The 26,205-nt window shown below is 40.6% G+C and overlaps 1 protein-coding gene across 3 annotated transcripts in view; it reads right to left on the bottom strand.

Annotated features, from left to right (window-relative positions):
• LOC149265979 (alpha/beta-Hydrolases superfamily protein) overlaps positions 1 to 26,205 on the bottom strand; it is a 393,857-nt gene that overhangs the window by 125,083 nt on the left and 242,569 nt on the right. For all 3 annotated transcript variants that reach the window (XM_089394514.1, XM_089394522.1, XM_089394517.1), the window contains exon 12: positions 1,415 to 1,567. In XM_089394514.1, the coding sequence (XP_089250640.1) occupies positions 1,415 to 1,567 (153 nt within the window). The remainder of the gene's footprint in view (positions 1 to 1,414; positions 1,568 to 26,205) is intronic.

The raw sequence follows: 26,205 nt of genomic DNA on the forward strand, positions 1-26,205 counted from the left end.
ATCTAGAAGGAGTTAGAGGGCATGTAATAGCTCGTTGGAAAGGGCTTGACCTCCTCTACACTCCTATGCCAATTCCACCCTTAGATAAGGTCATTTGATCATCAATAAAATAATATTTGTGAAACTGTCATCATTATTTCATTTAGGCAGCCTTTAGGATTTTATGTCTAGGACAAAGTTTAGGGCTTCTTCACTTGTGTTCTCCATTAGGATAGGCATCCTTATTTCATTAAAGATTAGGGCACTATGAGCATCAATCAAGGAGGGCTTTTCATCATATAGATAAGGGCTAGGGATTCATCAATGTATATTATTATGCTATGGCATACAAGGTAAAGAACATCATGAGGCTAGGGCATGTTATCAAGGATCATTATAAATTGCCCTAGGGTTGACTTCATCAATGGATTGACCTCATATTGACTTAAGTGACATATGCACATAGGAATTTCTTCTAGGGTGAACATGAGGATAGGGAAACATCACACATCACAAGAATATTTGCCATCACAATCAATGCCATATTGACATCAATGACAACCTTGACCAACATTCTTATCACTTGTTAGGCGCAAGGTTCATAACATGGAAGTTGTGGTGTAAACTTGTGTTTGATCATGAGCCTTGCTACTTCTCTTCCTTCTATTCCATATGGAAGGATGAGGTTCATCATTAGTTGTCAGAAAAAGGATTTTTGCTGATAAAAAAATGCTCACTCCTTAAATCAGACTAAATACTTCATTTTTATTTCTACCTTAGTAGCTCTCTGGAAGAGTTTACGATGTTCATTGTATATACTCTTCCCATTTTTTACTCTCAAATTGTAAATGTCTTTTTATAAATATAAGATATAATTTTCAAAAGGATAAAAGGGTGTAAAACAACCAAATTTTACTAAAAACAAATTTCCTAGTTTGTTAACCAACCAAAGAGATACTTTAACTGGGATATAATTCCAAATCCAATAAATATTTATCATTTAGAAGCATGAATAACGAGGAAGTTAAGTAGTGTAATATTGTTGGAAGATTATTAGATGTTGCATATGCAATTTATGATTTCAAGAGAACATGGAAATCGAAGAATTGGCCAACAATGTCAGCTTTCTAAACAAAAAAACCCAAGAATCCAATAATAATTTGTCAGAAAGAAAAATAAAGAGAAATTTCACTAATGTAACATAGTTGGAAGATATTGATTTTTAAATACTACAGCAGACACTACATACGAAATTTACAATTTGAAGAAAAACATGGAAATTAGAAGCATGGACTTCCAATGACCATATTGCAATTACATTAAAAAAAACATAATCCCAAAAAATATATAAAGCCAAACATAACTCCAATAACAAAATCCCTGAAAATATATAAAGCCAAAGACAAAATCATTAAAAAGTGAGGTAAGCTAGTACCTTAGGAAGTTGAATCACTTCATGCTTCGCAAAGTTTGCAAACTCCTCCACGCCATCATATTTCAACCATCTATCCCTCATACCCCAAATTATGCTTGTTGGCACCTTCCATTCTTTATTTGATAAAATTGATCTCATTTCTACTAGAGAGTCCTGCATATTGTAAATTCAACGACACGTGAATTTCAAAGCTAATAAATAACTTGAAAACTATGATAAATTGAAATTTTTTAATTATATAAAACTAATTATACAAACCAAGGACTCTATATGGGTTGATGGTCCAAATACTAGTTAACCGCAACTAATTATGAGCTCTCCCTAATGATAATTTAGCATTTTAAAAAGGTTGAACAATTTAAGAAATGTTGGAGGGCCTCCTAGTCCTATATAAATGTCATCATATATTGTAAATTGTAATAAGACAATGGAGTAAGTACATGGATATATGGATATAAATTTATATGTAAAGTAATATTGTTAAGTGAGTAAATGAACTTAACACATGGATAGTTGATAGAATCCAATTATTCAACCTTCCCAAATAAATGTCTTGAGTATTTTATGTGGCTTACATGATGGAGTCATTTATTGAATGCATCTAGAACCTTAGTTACAAAATTAGTTCTAATGTAGTAGTATTGATCTATGACTTGAATTGTATAGTAGATGCATAAAATGTGCATAAATGTTGAGTGAGAAGGAGATAAGTGATTGGTTACAAATGATATCACATGTGAGGATTGTGTTGTTTATTTATACATAAATCGAGTAGGGAATCTTTCAAGAGGGGTTATAGACCCACATATGTAGGGTACACTATCTAAAAAGGTTATTGAACCCATGTAAAAGTTGACAATGTCGACCTTAACCATAACCCAATATTACAATAAATTATGGCCTTAGCCATAATTAATGTCTAACAAAGTGAATTAATGTTACAATATGAGATGTTTATAGCTACATATGAAGATTACACCATTCACAACACTACCCCTTTAGATGAACAAGAGGCCACATAGGGATATGGTGAATACAAACTTGATTGGGTTTATAGGTATCCAACTCAATACAAGGTTGGTCATGACCAAAATACAAATGCAAGTAGATGTTTGGATACCCAACTATAGTATATCTACGACGAATGGGATTATGGATACTCAATTCAAAATAGCAGGATTCACAACACGACCTCTCAATATGAACATAAGTCTTTCAAGAGAATGTGTTACATCAAAACTTCCCCCCTCAATGTTAAACAAAGGCCATACAGTGAAGATATAACACGCTTAGTGTTATGTATCCAGATCAAAATAACATAGCAACATAAGAAAAGATAGATAAATGACTTGATAATAAGCTACTTTGAGGGGGAAACCTCCTTTTACATCACATCAATGAACAATTCTTGGGTGATTCAAATGACAAGACTTACTTGGTATATATAGGAGTCTAAACAGACAAAATATAATTAAGGCCTACATAACAATAATAATGTAAGGGCACAACAATAATAATAGTGGGCTTCTATGGGGTACAACAATAACAATATAGCGGATACATTAGTATTATAGGGACCTAACATGCCCCTCTCCTTCAAAAAGTTGTTGTCTTCAACACTTCAGTAGTTTCATACGCTTTTGTATAAAATACTCATCCTCCCATGTGGAATCTTCAATAGTTAAGTTCTTCTGCTTAATGAGATACTCTGAAATTGATCGATTTTGTAGCTACTGGATTCTTGTTTCCATGATTGCTTCAGGACCCAATATGATTTTTCCTTGATCATCAAGTTCTAGTAATGTAGTTTAAATTGAGAGCTTGTCACCTATAACCTTCCTTAAGCATGAAACATGGAGAACTAGGTCTAATGGCGAAGATGCAAGCAACTCCAACTCATATTCCATACTATCAATCTTTTGCAATACCTTGTAAGGGCCATAGTACTTGGGTGATGATTTATTATCCTTCTTAGCTTGCTTGAGGGACATTTGTTTGAATGGTTGTAGTTGTAAAAATACCCAATCGCCCACGTCAAAACTTCTTTTACTGCAATGTTGATATGCTTGTTGTTTCATTTGATTTTGCGTAGAGTTGGGTTATTTTTTAAGAGTTGAAAAAATTGTTGATGATGTTCAATGTGATCTTCAACTGCTTGAACCTTAGAATTGTCTCTTAGAGACAATGTGATGGCCAGTGGAGGATATCCGCCATAAATGGGGTCATTTTTGTTGCGGTGTGGAATGAAGTGTTATACCACCATTCTACCAGAGGTAACCACTTGACCCAACATATTTGTTTATCAGATACAAAGCAACAAAGATATATTTCCAAACATGTGTTCACTATCTCAGTTTTCCCATCAAATTGGGGATGATAAGGTGAGCTATGAGCCAATTGAGTATCAAGACAAGAAAATAATTCTATCCAAAAATTTCCAGTGATAATGAGAATTATGTCACTTACAATAATATTTGGGTTTCAATGTAGCTTTTGAATTGCTTCCACAAATGCAGTAGTGATTGTGCTAGCTTTGATAGGATGAGATAATGCACAAAAGTGTGCATACTTGGTAAGTCTATCAACTACCACCATGATGACACTGTTTCCTTTTGACTTAAGTAGACCTGTGATAGAATCCATTGAGGCCTCCCAATGTTGACTTGGAATGGCTAATGGCTGTAAAAGACCAGTGGTCTTAATTGTCTCGACTTTAATTTGTTGGAAAACCAAACATTCTACCACAAACTTCAAAACATTAGCTTTAAGGCCATCCCAAAAAAATTCCTTCTTGACCCTGTGGTAAGTATTTAAAAATATTGAGTGCCCTCTTATAGGAGAGGTGTGCAATTCCAAAAGAACCTTTTGTTTGAATAGGGAGTTCTTACATAGATATAAGCAATCTGTGTACCACAGTGAATCATTTTTCTAGATAAATGCACTATGACCTTGCTGCAACTTTTGCATGAGTGTCCACACCTCTTCATCATTCATCCATTCATCCCTTGCTTCAATTATCAAATCAGGTTGGATAATAGAAATGGCACAAAGCAAAGCCTCCACATCCTCATCCCTTCTTGAGAGTGCATTTGCAACAACATCTTGCTTCTCCTTTTTGTAGATGATTTCAAAGTAATAACCCAACATCTTTGTGACCCATTTTTGCTGCTCTTACGAAGATAATATTTGTTCCAAGAAGTATTTAAGACTATCATGATCTATTTTTACCTTGAATTGTCTTCCCATTAGGTGAAGACACCATTGCTTCAAGACATGTAGTATTACCAACATTTCCTTCTCATAAATAGGTTTGTGTAAATTATTTCCCTTGATTGGACAACTTTCAAAAGCAATGGGTCTTCCTTCTTGCATTAAAACAACACTAATGCCATTTCATGAGGCATCACATTCAACAATAAAGGTTTTTGTGAAGTTTGGAGTATCTGAGACCGAAGATCGACACATTTCCTCTTTAAGATGTTCAAACGCCTTCCTTGCTTTTGGAGTCCAAAAAGATGCATCTTTCTTTAGTAATGTTGTTAGAGGTGTTGGTATTTTCCCAAAATTCTTAACAAACGTGTGATAATACCTTGTCAACCCAAGAAATCCTCAAAGGTGCCTTAAGGTTGTGGGGGTTGTCCATTCCTTGATGCCTTTAATTTTGTTAGGGTTTACCTTAACACCCCCATGAGATACAATATGACCCAAATATTCCACCTCCTATACCCGAAAGAAACATTTGGAGGGTTTTGCAAACAATTGTTTCTCCTCCAATAGTTTGAGCACCATGTCAACATGTTGAACATGATCTTTCCAAGACTTGTTGTGGATTAGTATCTCGTCAAAAAATACTAACACAAATTTTCTAAGGAATGGTTTGAAAGTGGAATTCATCAAACCTTGAAATGTGGAAGGTGATTTAGAAAGGCCAAAAGGCATGACCAAAAATTCATAATGACCTTCATGAGTTATCAATGTTGTTATTTGAATGTCTTCTGTCTTCATTCTAATTTGATGATATCCTAAACGAAGACCCAACTTGGTGAAGTAAATTGCTCCATCTAATTCATCCAACAGTTCACTAATGACAAGAATGGGAAATTTATCTCTAATAGTGAGCTTATTGAAATGTGTATAATCTAGACACATATGCCATGATCCATCCTTCTTGTGCACCAATACTATTAGAGAAGAGAGAACTTTGGCTAGGTTGAATTATATTTGCCTCTAGCATTTTTGCAACCATAAGTTCAATTTCACTCTTTTAGGAATATGGATATATGTAAGGTCTAATGTTTGGAAGGACACTTCCTATAATCAAGTGAATAGCATGATCATGATCACGAATAGGTTGGAGACCTTTGGGAGTCTCAAATAACTTGAAATGATTGTCAAGGACTCTTTGGAGATCTGGAGAAATGGATGTCTTAGATGTTTGAACATCTAGTGAGCTTAATTGTGAAATTACCCCTCTTTGTTACTTATTCAAAAGCTTTATCATGCTATTAGAGTTGATTATCTTCTCAAGTTGCCCTACGATACCCCTTAATTCAATTTCCTTTCCTTCCCAGAATAATTTCAAGAAAAATTCTTTAAAATTAAAAGTTATCATCCCCAAATATTGTAACCATTGGACTCCTAATACAACACCAACACCACCCATTGGAATGACAAGCATTGGACTATTCAATACATATTCCCCGATGGTTAGATTGACATTATGGCACTTTCATGAGCAATTTATAGTTCCTCCATCTGCAACCATCACTTAACACCTTGGTGCTAGATATAGAAAGCAATTAAAATCCTTGGCTATCTTACAATGAATAAAATTATGGGTAGTACCTGAATCAATCAACACTATGACCTTTTTCTTCTTGACATATTCTTCTATCTTGAGAGTATGAGGAGTGGTAATTCATGCCAATGTGTTACAAGATATTGTCAGATTTACTTCATCTTTTTCAACCCTTGGAGTTGGTCCCTAGTGTAAATCTTCTTCTTTTGATGTTTTTTGTTCATTTTCTTCCACCTCTTCACAATCTATGTAAAATAATTTCTTCTTAGCACACTTATGACCTTTAGTGTATTTACTATCATAATTGTGACAAAACCCTTTTTCTCTTTTTTCTTCCAGTTGTTGTCATGTCAACCTTGCAGGTTGTGGGAGGCTAGTAGCGACAACATTTCCATCTTTATGGTTGTGAGTGCTCCTCCTTGTTGCCATAATTTTGCTTTCGACATTTCTTGCCACTTTGAATGCATTCTCCAATGACTTAGGTTCCCAAAGTCGAACATCATGTTGGATGTTGTCATTCACTGTCCCTACGAAGGCATCAGTCAAATGCTCCTCTAGAATATCAGTTAGCATGATATTTAGTCTTTGGAAGTTCTCAGTGTGCTTTGCATCTGAACTCCTTTGTTTGAGATTTATAATTTGGCTAAAGAAGGTATTGCTCTTTATATCCTCATAATGTGCTATTAATTCCTCCGTAAAAATTGTCCAAGTGACAAGTAATTTATGAAAACAAAGCCATTGATACCACACAAATTGATTGGGTTCTAAATATAAAAATGCAATGCGAACATTTTGTGTGTGTTACACATCATGTAAATCAAATAGTTTCTCCATCTGTAGTATCCATGTTAGCAGATCCTTTCCATCAAACTTCCTCATCTATCTTTGGAATGTGGTGGGTCTTCAATCCAAAGTTGGAGTCTCTTAAATCATGATTCACATTCCTTTTGTTCTCATCATATGTTTCATGGAATAACTTATCACCTCTAGGAAGAATATCTTCTAACAACTTTGTCAAACCTTCCATTTATGTTTTTAAACCATCCTTCATACCTTCCATGTCCCTTTTTATTTTTTCTTCTAAACCATCCATCTTAACATTCACTGCTTCCAATTCATTTTTGGATTCTCTTTGTGAGAACGAAAATTGTTGCACTTGTTCCCGTAATTTTGATATATCATGTTGCATTTCTTCCTCTTCTTTATGCATAATAGTAGAGAGTTGAAGTTTCTAAGTTTACTTGGTTAGAAACCCTCCATGCACTTTATTTGATTTATTCCTACCTACTTGTTGTTTTCCTTAACAAGTTATTTACAATGTAAATACTGAAAATAAACACTAACGCATGCTCAACATATTACAGGTCAGCAACTAAAAGAAACAAGAACAAACACACCATATGACAACATTATTTTTGGACTAATGTCCCTGGAAAAACCCAATGTGGGAAAACCGATGCAACTATCTGAGGGTTTTCTTATTAAGCAATATCATAGTACAATCTGGGTGGCGAAACTCGCCTACCCAACAGAGAATTTCCTTGGTAGTAATACCTCTAACTTTCTGAGAAATCTACTAGCTAAACCCCCGAATAATCCTTCCGGCAACTGCTAAGCACCAATCTGCCCCAAAAACCCCAGCGTCTGCCCAATCTAGACTGTGTCAGCCTCTCCTAGCCCAGCATTGGCCCTACGTCAGCCCCAGGAGGCCTTGTGTCAACTCTCTGAGCCTCTGCATCAGCTACGCTGGCCTCTCTAGTGCTCTGAACAGCACTTAGCTATCTCTGCATGGCCTTGCGTGAGCACTGGCTACTCCCGCGTCTCTCTCTCTGGTTGTTTTGCTGCTCTCCCAGCACTATCTCGACCTCTCTGCCTCTCTGTCCTCAATGCCCCTCAGCTGCTCTCCGATCACTTATTCTATCTCTCTTAGCAAACCCTGCTCTAGAGAATAGAATGACCGATCACTCTGGTGTATTCCCCAAGTGACCCTCAAGCCTCCTCTTATACTTTTCCTGTTGACATCTCAACGGCCGAGATTAAGTCCCTAATCAACGACTAAGATTAGATCTGGCTTGATCCATGTCTTTTGTACCACTCTAACACAGATTCATATTAATACACATTAATATTTTATTTTCCCTAAGTTTAGATTTAGGGACTCCATTAAAAATATTAATTATTTTAATATCTCCTGATCTGTTTAGAATCTGCCCAAACCCTTTCTGGGTATTGGAGATCTCATGTGCCCCAACCTCTCCACCAAATTTCGTGGTTAGAGCACATCCGATGCTACCCCAAATCAACACTGCCTCTTAGCGAGGATTGTGCTCTAGCAATACTCCCCACTGAGTATTACTCTTATCATCCAACATCGGTACCTGTGTTGATGCTAGGCCTTTCTGCCCAACATCCTCTGCACTGCTGCATCTTGTACTGCTGCCCATGGTTCTGCCACTGACACTGTTGCATCTGTACGACAACTCCCTTTGCATCCGTGCTACTGTTGGTCCTTTCTCCCAACACTGCATCCACACTGCACCTCCTCTCATCAAGCTGCATCGTGCTGCCCACTACTGCACTGCAACTCAGTTATTGAGAAGTAAGTAACTAATCTCCCAACTGACCTCCCTGTTGGGCTAGAGACACCCACTGATGTTGAAGCTCCCTCTGCCACTAACAAGTGCTCCCTCTCTCTGACCTCTGAGCTATTGCAACAACTCCCTGCATCTCGCACCATTGCACACCTCTCTGTGCCTTCCTACACTGGTGCAACACTCCTGTGCCTCTCGCACTATTGCAGCCTGCTAGCTCTGCGCTATCTCGGGACTCCTGCACTGTAGCTCTCTCTGTTGCTCCATCCACATCAGTCTCTACCCACTCAACTAGTCCTGCTACTCCTCGTCGGGGCTCTCGTAGCAAGGCCTAAACCAGGAAGTTGGGTACCTCATGGATCCTACCCCTCATCGCCTGTAGTCCAGCTAACTACAGCTCGATGTCTCCCCACTTCTGCTCAAGTGGCGTGTGTGCACTCATGGCAGAATCATCATCTGTCAAAACTTCCTTCTCTGCCCGTGCTAGCGCTGCCTTAGTCTCAGAAGACTCTCCCTTACTCTTCTTCCTTGGGCACTGGATCGCATAATGACCCATCTCCCCATAGCGGAAGCACTTGATCTTGGAGAGATCTTTCTTCTTCCGCTTCTCCTGCTTTCCCTCAGATACTAGGGCCACATCCTCCTCCTCCTGCTGAACCTTGATCCCTTTACTACTGCTACATGTCTTTCACTGTTGTCTGATCTCTTCCTAGCGAAGAGCTACCCACATCTCGTCCCAAGGTAGGAGAGTCTCCCTCTGCCCAGGATGCTCTAGACAAACACTTCCCGCTCTTCTGAGACAACATTCAGAGTTGTCCTCACCATAAGCTCCTGATCCGGTGTTGCTCCTATAGTAGTCAACTGATCTTGCATCTCATTCAGTCCTTCGAGGAAGGAGTCAATCATTTGACCCTTCTTCATCTGATACAACCTCATCTGGTTCTCGAGGAGCATTCTTCTCTGCACAGAAGTATGTTGGTACAGGTTCTTGAGAGCCTACCACATCTCAACTACTGTTTCCTTCTCGACTATATGTGGTACCACATGATCCTTGACCCCATCAAGGATAATGTAATTGTCATTATCATTTGGGTCGACTGGGATAGCTATCATCTTCAAGGCGAAGTTCTTGACACGATTCGTATCTAGCACTGATAATATTATGGCCTTCTAGACTGCGAAGTTCAATGCTTCGTCCAGTCTATCCTAGTCGCTTACCCCGTGTAGTGCCATGACGCTCCTCTACTTCCCTCCTGGAAGTTCTTTGTTAGACTCCTCTCAATCTCTACTTCTTGTCTAGAAGTTCTCTTCTGGACTCCCTCTGAGTCCTGATTTACCTCCTGGAAATCCTTTTGCCGCTTGTCAAGATGCCCCCTACTCTGATTGTCTTGTGCAACTGCACTGTTGATCTAGGTTCCTCGGCTAGAAACCCTCGGTAACAACTCCTCTGGCCCTGCTCTGTCAGGTATTGTTCTGACTACAGTACCTCACCAACTCCACTCTGCAATATCTTTGCAACCTTCTAGACTCCAGCAACTGCCTCTCTGTGAACTGCGCCAGCCCCTCTCTGCCTCACGCTGGCTCTGTGTCACCCCAAATGGGTCTGCGTCAGCCCTGTGATGCCATGTGTCATCATTCTAGCCCTTTGTGTCAGCAACGCTGGCCTCTCTGAGGCTCTGCGCAGCTCTCGACTTCTTCTGTGTGGCTCTGGCTAGCTCTGCGTCACCCTTCTTGGCTTCTACTCTGCTAGAAACACCTTCTGTTACCTCGGGACAATTGTTTTCTGTTGCTATTGCTCCGCTCGGCTGATGTCTCTTGGTCCTCTTGTGATCTGCAATCACCCTCTAATACCATGTTGAAGTTTCTAAGTTTACTTAGTTAGAAACCCTCCATGCACTTTATCTGATTTATTCCTACCTACTTGTTATTTTCCTTAACAAGTTAATTACGATGTAAATACTGAAAATAAACACTAGTGCATGCTCAACATATTATAGATCAACAACTAAAAGAAACAAGAACAAACACACCATATGACACCATTATTTTTGGACTAATGTCCCCGGAAAAACCCAATATGGGAAAACTGGTGCAGCTATTTGAGGGTTTTCTTATTAAGCAATATCAGAGTACAATCTAGGTTTCGAAACTGGCCTACCCAACAAAGAATTTCCATGGTAGTAATACCTCTCAGTTTTTGACAAATCTACTAGCTAAAACCCTGGATAATCCTTCCGGCAGCTGCTCAACACCAATCTGCCCCAAAAACCCCAGCGCCTGCCCAATCTGGACTGCGTCAGCCTCTTCTAGCCCAACGTTGGCCCTGCATCAGCCCCAGGAGGCCCTACATCAGCTCTTAGCTGCCTCTGCGTTAGCTATGCTGGCCTCTCTGGCGCTCTACGTAGCACTTAGCTACCTCTGCGTGGCCCTACGTGAGCACTGGCTACTCTTGCGTCTCTCTCTCTAGCTGTTCCGCTGCTCTCCCGGCACTATCTCTGCCTCTCTGTACTCAATGCCCTTCAGCTGCTCTCCGATCACTTATTCTATTTCTCTTAGCAAACCCTGCTCTAGAGAATAGAATGACTGATCACTCTGGTGTATTCTCCAAGTGACCCTCAAGCCTCCTCTTATACTTTTCTTGTTAACATCTCAATGGCCGAGATTAAGTCCCTAATCAACAACTAATATTAGATCTAGTTTGATCCATGTTTTTTGGACCACTCTAACACAGATTCATATTAATACACATTAATATTTTATTTTCCCTAAGTTTAGATTTAGGGACTCCATTAAAAATATTAATTATTTTAATATCTCCTGATCTGTTTAGAATCTGCCCAAACCCTTTCTGGGTATTGAAGATCTCATGTGCCCCAACCTCTCCACCAAATTTCGTGGCTAGAGCACATCCGATGCTACCCCAAATCAACATAAAGCCTTTTGTGGGCTTAATGGGTGTATCATTTTTTTGTTTGTGAGTCATTTTGGAACCAAATAATGATATTTATGCTTTGTTATGCCCTTTGATTTTTCAAACAAAAGTTATGCAATTTTAAAAATACATGCCATTTTTGTTTTTAAGAGCTTGATTTTAAGCTTGTTGTTCTAGCCGACCTTGAAACTGTTGTATCTCTGTGATTTCGGCCTCCCAAGGTCTAAAATTTCGTACTGAGGCAGCTCTCTATGTCTTCTTTCCAACCCCACAAGTTAGATGGAGATTGGATTCTTCAAGGTAAAGTTATGTCAAATCCTCTAGGATGACCTGATTATGAACTGTTTTAGTAGAGCGAACTTGTACAGGATGCCACGTGTAACGATTTTAACCTTCGCCCTAAAACTCGTACTCGAAAAACTACAGTCTGTGCACTTTCAGTGAATGCTCGAAGATAAAGTTATGATGATTTTCCTTGGGACACCTATTTGAGACCGAATTTTGAGCAATAGCAGGGAAAGAATAAATCACATCCTGCTCACAACCACACATAGGGAGAGGATGAACCATATCCTACATATCACAACCATCGTAAGGAAAGGATAAACCACATCCTATAGTCACATATCACAAACATCGTAGGGAAAGGATAAACCACATCCTACAATCACATATCACAATCATCGTAAGGAAAGGATAAACCACATCCTACAGTCACATATCACAATTATCGTAGGGAAAGGACAAACTGCATCCTACGCGCATGCAAATCACCAAGAGTAGGGAAAGGATGAACTATTTCCTGCATGCATGCCAACCAATCAATCATAGGAAGGATCCTACTCGTGGGGAAAGGATGAACCACGTCCCACCAACATGTCAAGCATTGATCGTAGAGAATGAGCATCCTACATGTGGGGAAAGGATGAAGCACGTCCCACTGACATGTACACACGTGACAACCAGCAGATGCCTATATGCATCTCTCAATGGGGTATCCGCAGGGGAAGGTGAACCACTCATCTTGCTTGTATGCCATAGGATAAGGTGAACCACTCATCCTATGCATATCTCATCAATCATAGGGGAAGGTGAACCGCTCACCCTATACACATGTGTCATCAATCGTAGGGGAAGGTGAACCACTCACCCTACACACATGTCAATCATCACAGGGGAAGGTGAACCACTCACCCTGTACACCGCACATCCATAGGGGAAGGTGAACCACTCACCCTATGGTCGCTCATAGCTCAAGTAGTATTCTAAGTCTCCAGGAACTCCCAGAGCTTAATGTTCAATCTTAACCAAAGATCCCTTCATATAGGGAATAGTGTCAGGCTGCTTTCTGGAAATCAAGACTAGATCTTGGAGATGATATTGATGATCGAATCGTCAATGGGAGCCTTATAGCTCCACCCAAAAACATATAGATGTATACACAACTTTCTACAGACTCCAAAATAAACTTTATAAGAACCAATGGGATTCAAGATGATGATGTCAACCATGGGGGATGATTCACCATTTTTGGAGTAAAAAAGTAAAAAGATTAAAAAATAATAAAATAATAAAACTACTTTTTCAACTCGTATTTTCAACTTATCTCCATAAGTTTTTACTCAAATTTCAAGCGGAAGTACTCGTTGGATGCAAAATTTAATTCCTCATCCAAGGAGTACCCATGTTGCGTACTTTTGATGGACACTACTACACGAAAAATGAAAAATACATGAAAAAATGTGATTGTAATCATGTTTTTTCATGTATTTCTCATTTTTTGTGTAGCAAGATCCATCCAAAGTATGCAACATGGGTACTCCTTGGATGAGGAATCAAATTCTGCACCCAATGAGTGTTGCCGCTCAAAATTTGAGTAAACCCATAGGAAGATAAGTTGAAAATACCAGTTGAAAAAATAGTTTTTTATTTTTTCCCTCTAAAATTTGATGATGTAATCTAATCTTATTTTATTATTTCCACTATTATTTTATAATTTCCTTAGGAGGCCCATTTTAGACCTCAAAATTCCCATAATGCCACTTCATTCCACCATTAAATCACATGACACCTGCCATTTGAGGGATGTACCATGTATTTGTCACTCCCTTAGAGGTTGAAGCCACCTAATAGGGTACTTGTTAACCTCTTCCTTGAACTTGGAGACACCTATACACTCTAAAGCCCATTATGGAAGGGCATGCCACTATGAAGTGCCCACTTGGTTCCATGATTTGTAAAATCAATTTCTCAATTACGCTAATGATTTGTTGTACTAGAGGATGAGGGGACGCATTGGATCTTCTGTAGGATTGCAGGTGTGTCTCATCTTGGGGTTTGGTCTCCCTTTACAGGGCCCAAGCCCTCTAGAGGGTCATATTGGCATTTGTAGGGTGTGCATTGAGAGCCATGCACCTCCACTATGGCAAAGAGCACATAGTCACACCATGGGATCCTTCAGCACTATTCATTGCTCACTCGTGTTCCACTTGTTTAATGATGATGATCTACTTGGACCACCTTGCCCAGCGGGCTACACACTTGGCACCACACTCAGTTGATCGAAGGTCCATATGAGGTTGTATCTAGCTATGGGAGACATGGGGAGGGCTTGCATCGTCTTTCTTGCCATTGCAGATGGGATACACGCTTGTTTGATCCACCTGGAGAATCATGAGGATGATTTCGTGCCCCCACAGCCACTTAAGAGCACCACCAGTCATTTGCTTGGAGATCAAGGGGCCACCCCCTTTATCACTGTATTTGGTGCCATTTCACTCACTTTGGCACATGTTGGACTCCATTTGGCCTTTCAACCTATTATATCTATCATTTTAGCCCTCTTGAGAGTCTTATTTTCATGTTATGGAGCTATCTTGGTGGGCTTCTCACCAAGTAATGTTATTTTGTACATTATTTTATTAGTTGGGGCAACATTAGGCCTAATTAGGAAAATAGAACCCTTAGAGGATGATATATATTTATGAGAGGATCATTTGATTCTCATCATCACTTGGATTTGAATCATTATCTCTTCTTGAGACTTTCACTATAGATATCGGAGGACGAATTGGATGATCTTTGATGCATTTTGATATTTGGAAATCTTCTCTTGATCTTGGATCTTCGATTTTCTCTCTTTGATGATTGGATATACCCACTATACTTGTAAGTCCTTTTCATGGTCTATTTCTCTATTTTATGTGTTCATGTATAATCTATGGAATTTTCGCTTATGAAATCTATGTTTCTTCCATAATGAAATGTGAACTTATCAAATCTTGATTTTGCGAGGGTATTGCATATGTTACATGATTGAGTATATTGAAAGAATGTTCCTAGGGGCGTATTATCTTAATAAATGCCTTAATAAGTCATCAAATTTTAGCAAAAGAAGTATAAATTTCTTTGGTAACCTAGTTGTTTCCTTTAGGGCTATGCAAAGTTGCTAGGGAACTCCTTGATTGGGTAAAAGATACTTCAAATGTTGAAATCTCATTGACTCCATTCTCCCAATAGACTAGGCAGCGATCTAATCCTTGGTGATCACTCCAACGAACAATCTTTTCACCTCCCTTTCTCTCCCACTGCCTAGCGATTATAGGAAGGATACCACTTACCATAAATAGTAAGGATCATGCTTATCCTATTCTCTGTTGATCTTCCCAACTTAACCCTCAAGAGTCAGTGGTAGAACACCTGCATCTCTAGCTTGAGCAGGATGTCACTTACCATAAGTGGTAAGGATCGCGCCTAACTCAAGCAGCCAACACCCAGATGGGTGAGAAAGACAGATGCCAAGTAGGGTATGCTCTGTTAGACTAAGATAGGGGAGCAACATCTTTCAACCTATGGGAGACAGATGGTGGTGATACCCTATTGTCCAAAGATCCCTCAACCCCATGAGCCTACATCTCAATTCCTCGACCCGGGAGCTCAAACAGGGCAAAATAGTTGGCTCAGTGTCCCCGATCATCCCAGACCCTTACTCAGGAGGGTCACACCATCAATCCATGTAGCTCTCTTTGAAGATCAAAAACATATCAACGTGCTCATATCTAGTACCGACTTAACCAACTCACTGAAGAGTTCAATCACACAGCCTCATACACTACGAGCAGCAATCCTATCTTTTCTTGTTCATGCAAGACATCAAATCAAATATTATGTTAGAACAAAATATATGTCACAAAAAGACACCTTATTCATCCAAGATATCTCTATCCCAGCTATAAACATGATTCTCTACCAATCGAACCCCACTCTTGTTATCGCAATATATCATTTTCATATCCAAAACCTGCTCAAACAGCTCTCCAAAGAGCTTCCTTAACCAAACTGCCCCACAGCTAGCCATGCTAGCAACAATGTACTCAACCTCGGTCGTGCTTAAAGCTACAAACTTCTATTTCCTACTCATCCATGATATCATTGTAGATCCCAAGCTAAAGAAACACCCAAATGTTCTCTTTCTGTTTCCAACCCAATCATCAGTGTATCCATGCAGACTCATATCTCCGGAAGTATATCTCACAATATTTCAGCTTGAACTCAGAGGCCAACTCCTTCTTACACTAGATCGTCAGAGGCTCACTACTTGTCAAGAATAAATTGTAAACATATAAATCAAGATGAAAGGCATACCTTGGACCAACTGAGAGGTTCAGATAAGAACTGCTTCTAGGCTTTGTTACCCACCAATTCATGGGTAAGATACCTAGGAGAAATATTTTCTCCAAGATGGTCCTCAGCCAATAGCCAGCAGCCCCTTGCAGCCACCAACTAGCTCATTGTGCCATTGCTCTACCACTTGAGCCAACCATGTGGTCCCTCACCCATCTATCTTGATTGCGTGTTTGAAGGTGGGCCTCCCAAACCTAAAGGTTTGTCTTGTCATTTGGTAATTGAGTATTGAGCTTACTTATCATGGACACTTTTGGGCATGAACTAATGGGGCGATTCGACAGAAAGGGTGGGTTAGGTGTTAAAATTGGCAACCAGAGCAAAACTTCATGTGGGTCATCTTATTCATGGTTGATAATATTTTTATTAGATTCCTCTCGTCGAGAGGTGTAGGATTGATATAAAGATCAGCCGATTCCAATAAGTATTCGTGGAGATATGAATTTATTTTGATTATGGAATTATTATCAAGCCGACCTACAACTCATGTAGGCTCAGAAGCCCAACAGTCGCATCTATTTAAACACCAACATTGTGTATAAATATAAGAGGACTTTTCCTTATTTGCACTCACTCTTCTCATCACATCTCTCTCTCTCTACTACGCAGAAATGAGTCTCTTCTCTACTGCGTAGAAATGGGTCTCTCTCTCACACATGTGAAGCCGGAAGCTGTTGAACCTGAAGCTGCAACTGCAGAAGAAAAGATTGACCTGCGTGGCCTAGAAGATCTCCTCTTTGGAACTGCGCTGTAGGTTCATCTGAACCTCCTCTGAAAGATGCAACTTTTGGTGGTGGAATGAAGTCAATCCGACGGTCAGTTGTGAGATATCGTCTGCCCCTAGTTTGATAATGAAGCTGCTAACGCTGATGCTGTTGATCTAGGGTTTGCTACTGCTGATATGAATCAGATTTATTGAACTATTTCTCTCTGCTGAATTATTGAAGATAAAAGAAGATTTGATCAAAGGGTTTCCCCACACATTGTGGGGTTTGTCCCTGGCTAGCCGCCACATCTTGTGTCTCTTGTCTTGGCTTGTTTTCTGTCGATTGTTTAATGTTCTATCTGCACTTTACTTTATGTACATGTGATTGCTAATCTGTGGAATATAATAAGAAAAAGAAGTAAATTGTTATAAGCATAGAACATACCATAACTTAACATGGTATCAGAGCTCAGGTGAAGACAAAGCCCGAGAAAGAGCAAGAGCAATCACCGAAGAGAATATTGGCAAGGCTATCCTAAAAGAACTATGGGGTCCTCAACACTCTTTCCTGTCGAAGACAAGCTCCGTGAGAAAGATGACTATCACGCATGGAAGATGTCTATCGATCTAACCCTAGAAGATCCAGGAGTGCTAGACCATGTAAGAGGCAATATTCTTGAGCCTCCATCAAATGCATTCGTTGTTGCATGGAACAAATGGAAAATCGAAGAAGTCAAAATAGAAGATCATCCAGGACTCCATCAACAAGCACTTGGTGGCCTACATCTCTGAACTGGACACCTCCAAGGAAATCTACGATAGACTAGGAAATGGCACTCACGACTCTTGGAGGATTACCATCCGAATGGTACATGTTCAGGACTACTCTTCTGAACTATAATGTAATTCCTGGTTTCGAGGAATTAATGGCTAGATGCATTCAAGAAGAAACAAGGGAAGAAGAGCAAGAAATGCCCATGCCTAAAGGTCCTCCTGCTGCCTTTTCTTCTCATGCTAAGAAAAGAAATAATTCTGGGACTAAATCAAAAGGAAAGGCTGGACCTAAGGGTGGAAGAAAAGGACGATGTTACATCTGCGATAAAGCAGGTCACTATGCAAGGGAGTGCCCTGATAGAAAGGACTCACACCGGGACGATGATCAAAATCCCTCTGATGGCAAATCAAAGGAATGACAAATTCAACAGCAAAGGTAAGAGGAGAGCTGGGGATCGAGGAAGAGGACAACCATTCAAGAAGGCTAGAAAGTCTAGGATGTATTAAATGCACCTGACCTCAAAAAGAACCTAGTGTCCATCTCGGCAATGGAAGACAAAGGCTACAAGGTAACCTTCAGCAATGGCAAGGTATGTATATGGAAAAATAATGTTAAAGATGCCTTTACTCTTGGGTTTAGTGTTGATTCATTATATCAGGTCGATGGAAGTCCGCTAGGTGTCATGTCTTGTGACACAACTCTTCAGTCCGAACTTTGGCATCGAAGGTTTGCCCACCTTCATTACAAAGCTCTACCCGATGTAAGACAGATGGTAACAGGGATGCCCGAATTCCAAGTAGAGAAAGAAGGTGTATGTCCGGGATGTGCCGAAGGAAAGCTCAAAAGGGGACCGTTCCCCTCAAGCCAAAGCAAGACCTCCAATATATTACAGTTGGTTCACTCAGGCATATCTAAGGCTGGCATTAAGAGGGAGACTACTACACCACGTACTCCTGAGTAGAATGGTGTCGCGGGAAGGAAGAACCGCACGATTGTGGAAGCTGTCCGAGCCAATGTTGCACGAAGCGGGAGCGAAGCGGAAGCGCGGAGCGCGGAAGCGTCATTTTCCAAAAATCTAGGAAGCGAAGCGTCCGCGGAAGCGTCTGCTATATATATATATTTTTTTATATTTTTTTGCATTTATACTCAAAACAAACATCCCAAATACCAAATTAATTGTAGAAGACATGAAAACATGCATATTTTTGCATAAATCAAGATAGATATGGCATCCATGATTCCATTGTAGTTACTAGTATGTACAACAATCATCTATATTCTAGCTATTACAAACATACATCAAATTTTTAAGCATATTATAAAACATAAAACATTTAAGCATATTATAAAACATAAAACATAGAGCATATTATGATTTATCTAGCAAGTGAGCAACTGTCAACATTTGTCATGTCCAAAATTCAAATAATAATGTTTACAAAATATGTCACTTGGTCACCGCCAAGCCAAAAAGGTTCAAAATTCAAATTCACAAGTCTACAAGTCTAATGAGTAATCTATGACAAAAAGAAGTAGATTGTGAATATATCTACTAATCTCTCCTCCTTCCACCACGAATAGAACGTGATGGCGGGCCTCCACGTGGTGGCAATGAAGAAGATGGTCCCTGTGTAAGTCGTGGCACTGGAACTGATGAAGAAGAACCCCCTGCTGTTGGTGTTGAACCATGGAACATAGGAACCAAGGGACCAGATGGGGGTGGGGGTGGTGGCATATCAACACGGTCATCATCATCCTAGAATCGCTCAAAAAATTCATGCAAAAAAAAAAACACTAGTTAACAAAAAAATTAAAAACATGAATTGGAGAAATGCTTTATAAGGGAAAATTGGAAAATTCATACCACAATGGACATACCTGGATAAGAGCATCCTCTAATTGCTCTAGTCGCAACACTCCATCCTCCAAATTGGGCTCCTCTGGATTCTTGTCCCAAGTCAACAAGTCTTTATTAGACTTTGCATCTTCACAGTAATGGGACAACAATCGCAAGTTGTAATGAACATAAACCAAGCTCTCTACCCGGTCTAAATTCAACCTGTTCCTTTTAACACTGTGGATGAAAGAATAAGAGCTCCAACACCTCTCTGCAGAAGAAGTGTTTACCACCTGTGATAGCACCCGCAATGCCAAACTCTGTAGAAGTGGAGTAGGCCCTCCATGCATGTTCCACCACTCAAGAGCAGAAAAATGCTCTCGATCTTGAATTGCATGCATGCTCCCAAATGGACCAGTGTTGCTCGTATAGTTGCTCACCTGTCTCCGTACCAATGCAGCCTCCTCATTATCAGGGATTAATCTACTCAATGCAGCCATATATTTTTCGTGAACCTCTTTATCTTGGTGTGGTTTTTTCCTGCTTCCCCCCCCAGGTGCTGGTGTTGAAAGCCATGATGGATGATAGTATTTAGGTGTCAAAACATATGCTAATGCATGCAATGGAATATTTAGCATTTCCCATCGGTTTTGCACCTCTTCACGAATATAATTGTACAAGGTGGTATCTCTAGGCTCAACAATGTCTTTAATCTGCCCCAACATGCTATCCATTTGCTCATACACCTCCCCAATTACTGGTCGATCTGAATCTGCAAACTTGATCATGTAATAAATTGGTTTGGTGAATTGCAAAACATATTTAACCTGTGACCAAAAGTAACTGTCAAGAACAGTGTCCTTGACTGCATTAGCACCATCTGTGTCAGTGTTAATTTCATCCCATGTTTCAGCACACACCAGATTAGTTAAAGCTTGTCTCACCCTCACTAGCCGCCTAAAGGTGAGGTAATAACTAGCAAATCTTGTCTTTGCAATTTTAAGCAATTGCAACTTGGAGTAAGTGCCATAGAAGTAGTTTACCCTTGTATGCCCTGTGATGAATTTAATGAGCTGCTTCCCTTTCCTGTAAACCTCAGCAATCCACCCACAATCTTTGTGTTTCACAATATCATGCATCAAAAGGTTCAATGTGTGAACCAGGCACCCAGACCAAAAGATGTGTGGATGAGTACGCTCAATAATTTTTCCTGCTAACTTACAATTTGCTGCATTATCTGTGATCACTTGAACCACATTATTTGGACCAACATCTTTGATTGATTTCAATAGGAGATCTGCAATGTTTTGTGCAGTTGCACTGATGGAGGAGGAGTCATGAGATGCAATAAATACTGCACCACTAGAAGAAACACCAAGAACATTTATCAAATGTTGGTTTCTAATATTTGTCCACCCATCTGATACAATGGATACCCCAGAATCCACCCACTCATGTGTAAAACGTGTCAAAGCTCTTTGAACCTTAGCTTTTTCTCTTTCTAATAACACTGTTCTAGCGTTCTCATAGTTGGGGGCCTTGTATCCTTTTGGGGCTTCATTGATGGCCTTTACCATGTCATGCCAATAGGGAGAGCGAAGCACATTGAATGGTACACCGCAAGCACAAAGAAAACGGACTATCTTTCCATCCACATCATCCCTCCCAGCAACATTAAGGAAATCCCCTATTGTTTTTCTACCTCCAGAGGTTGCAGAAGTACCATGAGGAGATGGGCAACTACCAAATTTAGAGGTTGCACTTGATTCAGAATGAGTTTTTTGTTTCTTGTTTTTTCGTTGTGCAACCATCTCTATTTGGATGTATTTTTGTCTTTGTTCACTTGAAATGTTTGGGCAAATGGTTACCCCCACAGAACCCTTTTTTTCATCACTGTCCAGCACCCCACAAAGATGCCTCCTCAGACGGGTATATGAACCCGTATATGGTTTTCCTCCATGACAACCATGAGGGCACAAAAATTTGTAAGATCCACCACCCTTTCCCCCTTCAAGTTTGGTCACATAGTTCCACAAGGGATTTGATGTACCTTTCCCATCTTGTGCTTCAGTGTCCCCTTCAAGTTCATCCCCTTCCTCTTCAAACCCTTCCTCCTCATCATACATTGGGTCACTACTATTAGGACCAAGTTCATCCCCTTCCTCTTCCCCTCTATTCCTCACCCTTGCCATCATTAAAACCAAGAGTGGAATGATACATAGAAGCCAAAAGAACACCATCTTGGAATATGGATATAGGTGGTGGACAACCTGTAAATAAAGGAGCAAGTAGAAACAATGGGAAAGAGTAGGAGAGGGAGGAGAAAAATACAATTTTTTTTTCAAAAAAACAAGGGAGTTTGGGGTTTGAACTTACCTCTTTAGCTCTTGTAGATGAAGTCCTCCAAGCTCTTGCTCCAAGCTCCTCCTCCTTCTCCTAGCTCCTCCTTCTTCACTCCTCCAAGCTCTCCTCTCTTCTCCTCTCCTTTCCTCTCTTCTCTTCTCCTCTCCTCTCTTCTCTTCTCCAACTCTCATAAACTCAAAGTGAGAAAATGAGAAGAGAATGGGGGCTTTATTCTTTTCTAAACTCACCCTAAACTGACCCTAACCCACCCCTAACCCACCCCCTCATGCTTAGTTAAGTTAAATTTTAAATGAAATTAAAAAAAAAATATGTTTATTTTGCTGCCCCGCGGGTTGCGTGCGGGTTGCGCCCGGGTGGCGTGCGGGTGGCGTGCGCTTCCGGGCAGGTTGCGTGGCGCCACCTCTTGCCCGAATCGCCTTCCGAAGCGCGATTCCGGGGGCAACGCAACCTTATTGGCAGGAATCGTTTTTAAAACATGGAAGCGCGCCACCTCAAATTCGGAATCGCGATTCCTTTGGAGATTCCGGAACGCTTCCGCACGGGTCGCGGTTCCGGGTTAGGATCCGGGGGGGGGGCGATTCCTGCAACCTTGGTCCGAGCCATGCTACATGATCAAAGATTTCCGAAGTTTCTATGGGCTGAAACTACAAACACTGCCGTATATGTACAAAATCGATGCCCTCATCAAGCATTGGGTTCCAAGACTCTTGAAGAAAAGTTCACCGGTAAGCAACCTAATGCTTCTCATTTCAGAATTTTTGGAAGCCCTGTATATTTTCATGTGACGAAAGAGAATAAATCAATTGGGTGCATCTGGAAAGAAAGGAATTTTCGTGGGCTATGGTGAAAATACTAAAGGCTATAGAATCTATGTAGTCGGTCAAAGGGAAGTCGTAATTAGTCATGATGTCACCTTTGACGAAGATATGGCTCTCAGCAAGGTGAACAATCTTCCGACTTTGAGGAGCTCTCAAGAAGACGACACCAAGGAACCGAAAGAAAAGGATGATGAATCAATGCCTGATGTAGAAGAACCCATGGATCTGATTGATCCTCCTCCACATGAGCCTTCCTCTTCTAGGAAGAGGCTTTCATGGCTTAGGGGGCTACTTGATGATGCTGAAGGACATGTTGCACCCCAAGGAACCTTTCATGAAAGTAAGAAACCTAATAGGTATCAGGGATACCTGACCATCATGAGCACGATCATACAAAATAAGCCTTCATCATTCTCAGATGCCGTCAAGCATCAAGTATGGAAGGATGCTATGACCAAAGAATATGAGTCTATCATGAAGAATGATGTCTGGGAAGTAGTTCCCAGACCCCAGGACAAGACAGTTGTTACTTCCAAATGGCTTTACAAGATAAAGCATGCAGCAGATGGAAGTACGGAAAAGTATAAGGCTCGTTTTGTTGCTCGTGGTTTCTCCTAGAAGGAAGGTATAGACTATGATGTGATATTTGCACCTGTTGCCAGATATACGACCATCCGCTTGATCATAGCCCTTGTCGCTTCACAAGGATGGAACCTACATCAGATGGATGTCAAAACTACGTTCTTACACGGCTCGATCAAAGAAGAGGTGTACGTGGAGCAACCCTAAGGATTTGAAATTTATGATCAAAAATCTCATGTATGCAAGTTGAAGAAGGCTCTCTATGGGCTGAAGCAAGCACCCCGAGCATGGTATGAGAGGATCAACAGCTACTTGATGAAGCTGGGATTCACTAGGAGTGAAGCCGATCCTAACCTTTACTTTAAGGTTGAAGATGACAAGCCTCTCATACTGGTGCTGTATGTGGATGACCTCTTTCTAACAAGTGCAAACCCTCTCATTCACAAATGTAAGAGGGAGTTGGCTTTTGAATTTGAAATGAAGGACCAAGGACTTGAAGTGTGGCAGAAGCCAAGGGAAATTTTCCTATCTCAAGGAAAATATGTGGTAAAGGTATTGGAAAGATTCGGTATGATGGACTACAAGCCTGTGACTACCTCGAGGATCTTAACTTTTAGAAGTTATATGGTAGTGATGTTGAACCAGATTTAGGAAATGCCTCTGAGTTTCAAAAACTCATTCGCGTTGATGTTCTTGGTGAACCTCCGTCCGAACATATGTTTTGCAGTTAGCACTATGAGCTCATATTTGGTTGAGCCTCACTACATTGATGCCAAGAATCTTCTAAGATATCTTCATGGCACAATTACTAATGGATTGAGATACACTACTGGAAATATGAAATTGCATGATTATTCGAATGCTAATTAGGCAGGTAGTGTGGAGGATCACTGGAGCACTTTTTAGTGTTGTTTTTCTTTGGATTCTACTTCGATATAATGGATGAGCAGGAAGCAGAAGTCGGTTGCCATAAGCACCGCCGAGACCATATGCATATCTACGAGTATGATCTCGTATGAAGCTGCCTGGTTAGGGAAGCTCTTCAGTGAGCTGTTTGAACACATACCACTGTGATTCTCTATAACAACCAGAGGTGGGATTCGATTATTGAGGAATCCCATATTCGTCGATTGCTCCAGCAGATAGACATCATCTGGGATATGGTAAGACGATGAGCAAGGAGGCTCCATCGCATTAAGATGATGTACAGGTCAATAAACCTTGTCAAAGCCCAGAGGAAAGATCTAATCTGTGATTTTCCCAAACGACTTGGAGTCATCAAGAAACCCTTGTACAAAGGTCCTGCATTTGCATACATTGAGCTCTGAGGGCTTGTGGTTCTTACTGGAGCAACATACGACCACAAGGTGATTCACCCTCCCCTGGTGGTGCGCACTGGAACAAGATGATTCGCTCTCTTGTGGGACAGGATGATTCGCTCTCTTGTGGAACAGGATGATTCGCTCTCTTGTGTAGCAAGATGATTAGTCCTCCTGTGAGGCCTGGATTGATATGTTCTCCATGGCAACTGTAGCAGGATTGATGTGTTCTCCTGTGAGGCCTAGATTGATGTGTTCTCCATGGCGGCCTGGATTGATGTGTTCTCCATGGCGATTGTAGCAGGATTGATGTGTTCTCCTGTGAGGACAGGATTGATTAGTTCTCCTGTCGAGGCATCCTACCCATGCAGTCTGGGACTGATGGGAAGTACCTCTCATCTGATCAATGAGAAAGGAAATGAAGTTAGGGACCATAGTAGAACCAATGGTCGCATCGTTGTATCTACCGTACTCCCTATGCTAGGATGACCTCCATTGATTTGGGATCAATGATACTGGTCTGGGACCAGTGGTAGGAGTTGTACTTACTATGTCGCTAACTTCAGGTCGGTTAAGACTGGTCTAGGACCAGTGGTACATACTCCGAGACTGACTTCGTGTCAGTGCAGTACTGGTCTGGGACCAGTGAGAGTGGTACATACTATGATGTTGACTTCCGGTCAGTGGAGACTGGTCTGGGACCAGTGGTACACTCTCTGAGACAGCGATACTGGTTTGGGACCAATGGTAGGAGTGGTACTTACTATGAAGCTGACTTTGGGTCGGCTGAGACTGGTCTGGGACCAGTGGTACACACTCTGAGACTGACTTTGAGTCAATGGAGGATGATACTAGTCTAGGACCAGTGGAGTTGTGCTCACTATGACACTGACTTCGGGTTGGTTGAGACTGGTCTGGGACCAATGGTACATACTCTGAGACTGACTTTGAGTCAGTATGACACATCCTTGATCATTTCTTCTTCTTCATAATTCGGACAAAAGCAGAGCAGAACAGGAAAATGCAAGAGCAGAGCAGAACAAAGCAAGACAGTACCGATCAGTATAGGGCAGAACAAGACAAAGCAGAATAAGCAGAATAGAGCAGAGCAGGGCAAGGGTCAGGCTGTACAGGGCAGTGCATTTGATGGATGAATAGTAACGATTGATAGACAGATTGCAGATGAAGTTCTCCTTGGTTGAGAGGGAGTGTTAAAATTGGAAACCAAGGCAAAACTTCATGTGGGTCATCTTATTCATGGCTGATAATATTTTTATTAGATTCCTCTCGTCGAGAGGTGTAGGATTGATATAAAGATCATCCGATTCCGATAAGTATTCATGGAGATATGAATTTATTTTGATTATGGAATTATTATCAAACCGA

Source organism: Pinus tabuliformis, chromosome 6 (genome assembly GCF_031772625.1).
Source record: "Pinus tabuliformis cultivar Carrire ecotype Pingquan chromosome 6, CPIR1, whole genome shotgun sequence".
Taxonomy (NCBI): domain Eukaryota; kingdom Viridiplantae; phylum Streptophyta; class Pinopsida; order Pinales; family Pinaceae; genus Pinus; species Pinus tabuliformis.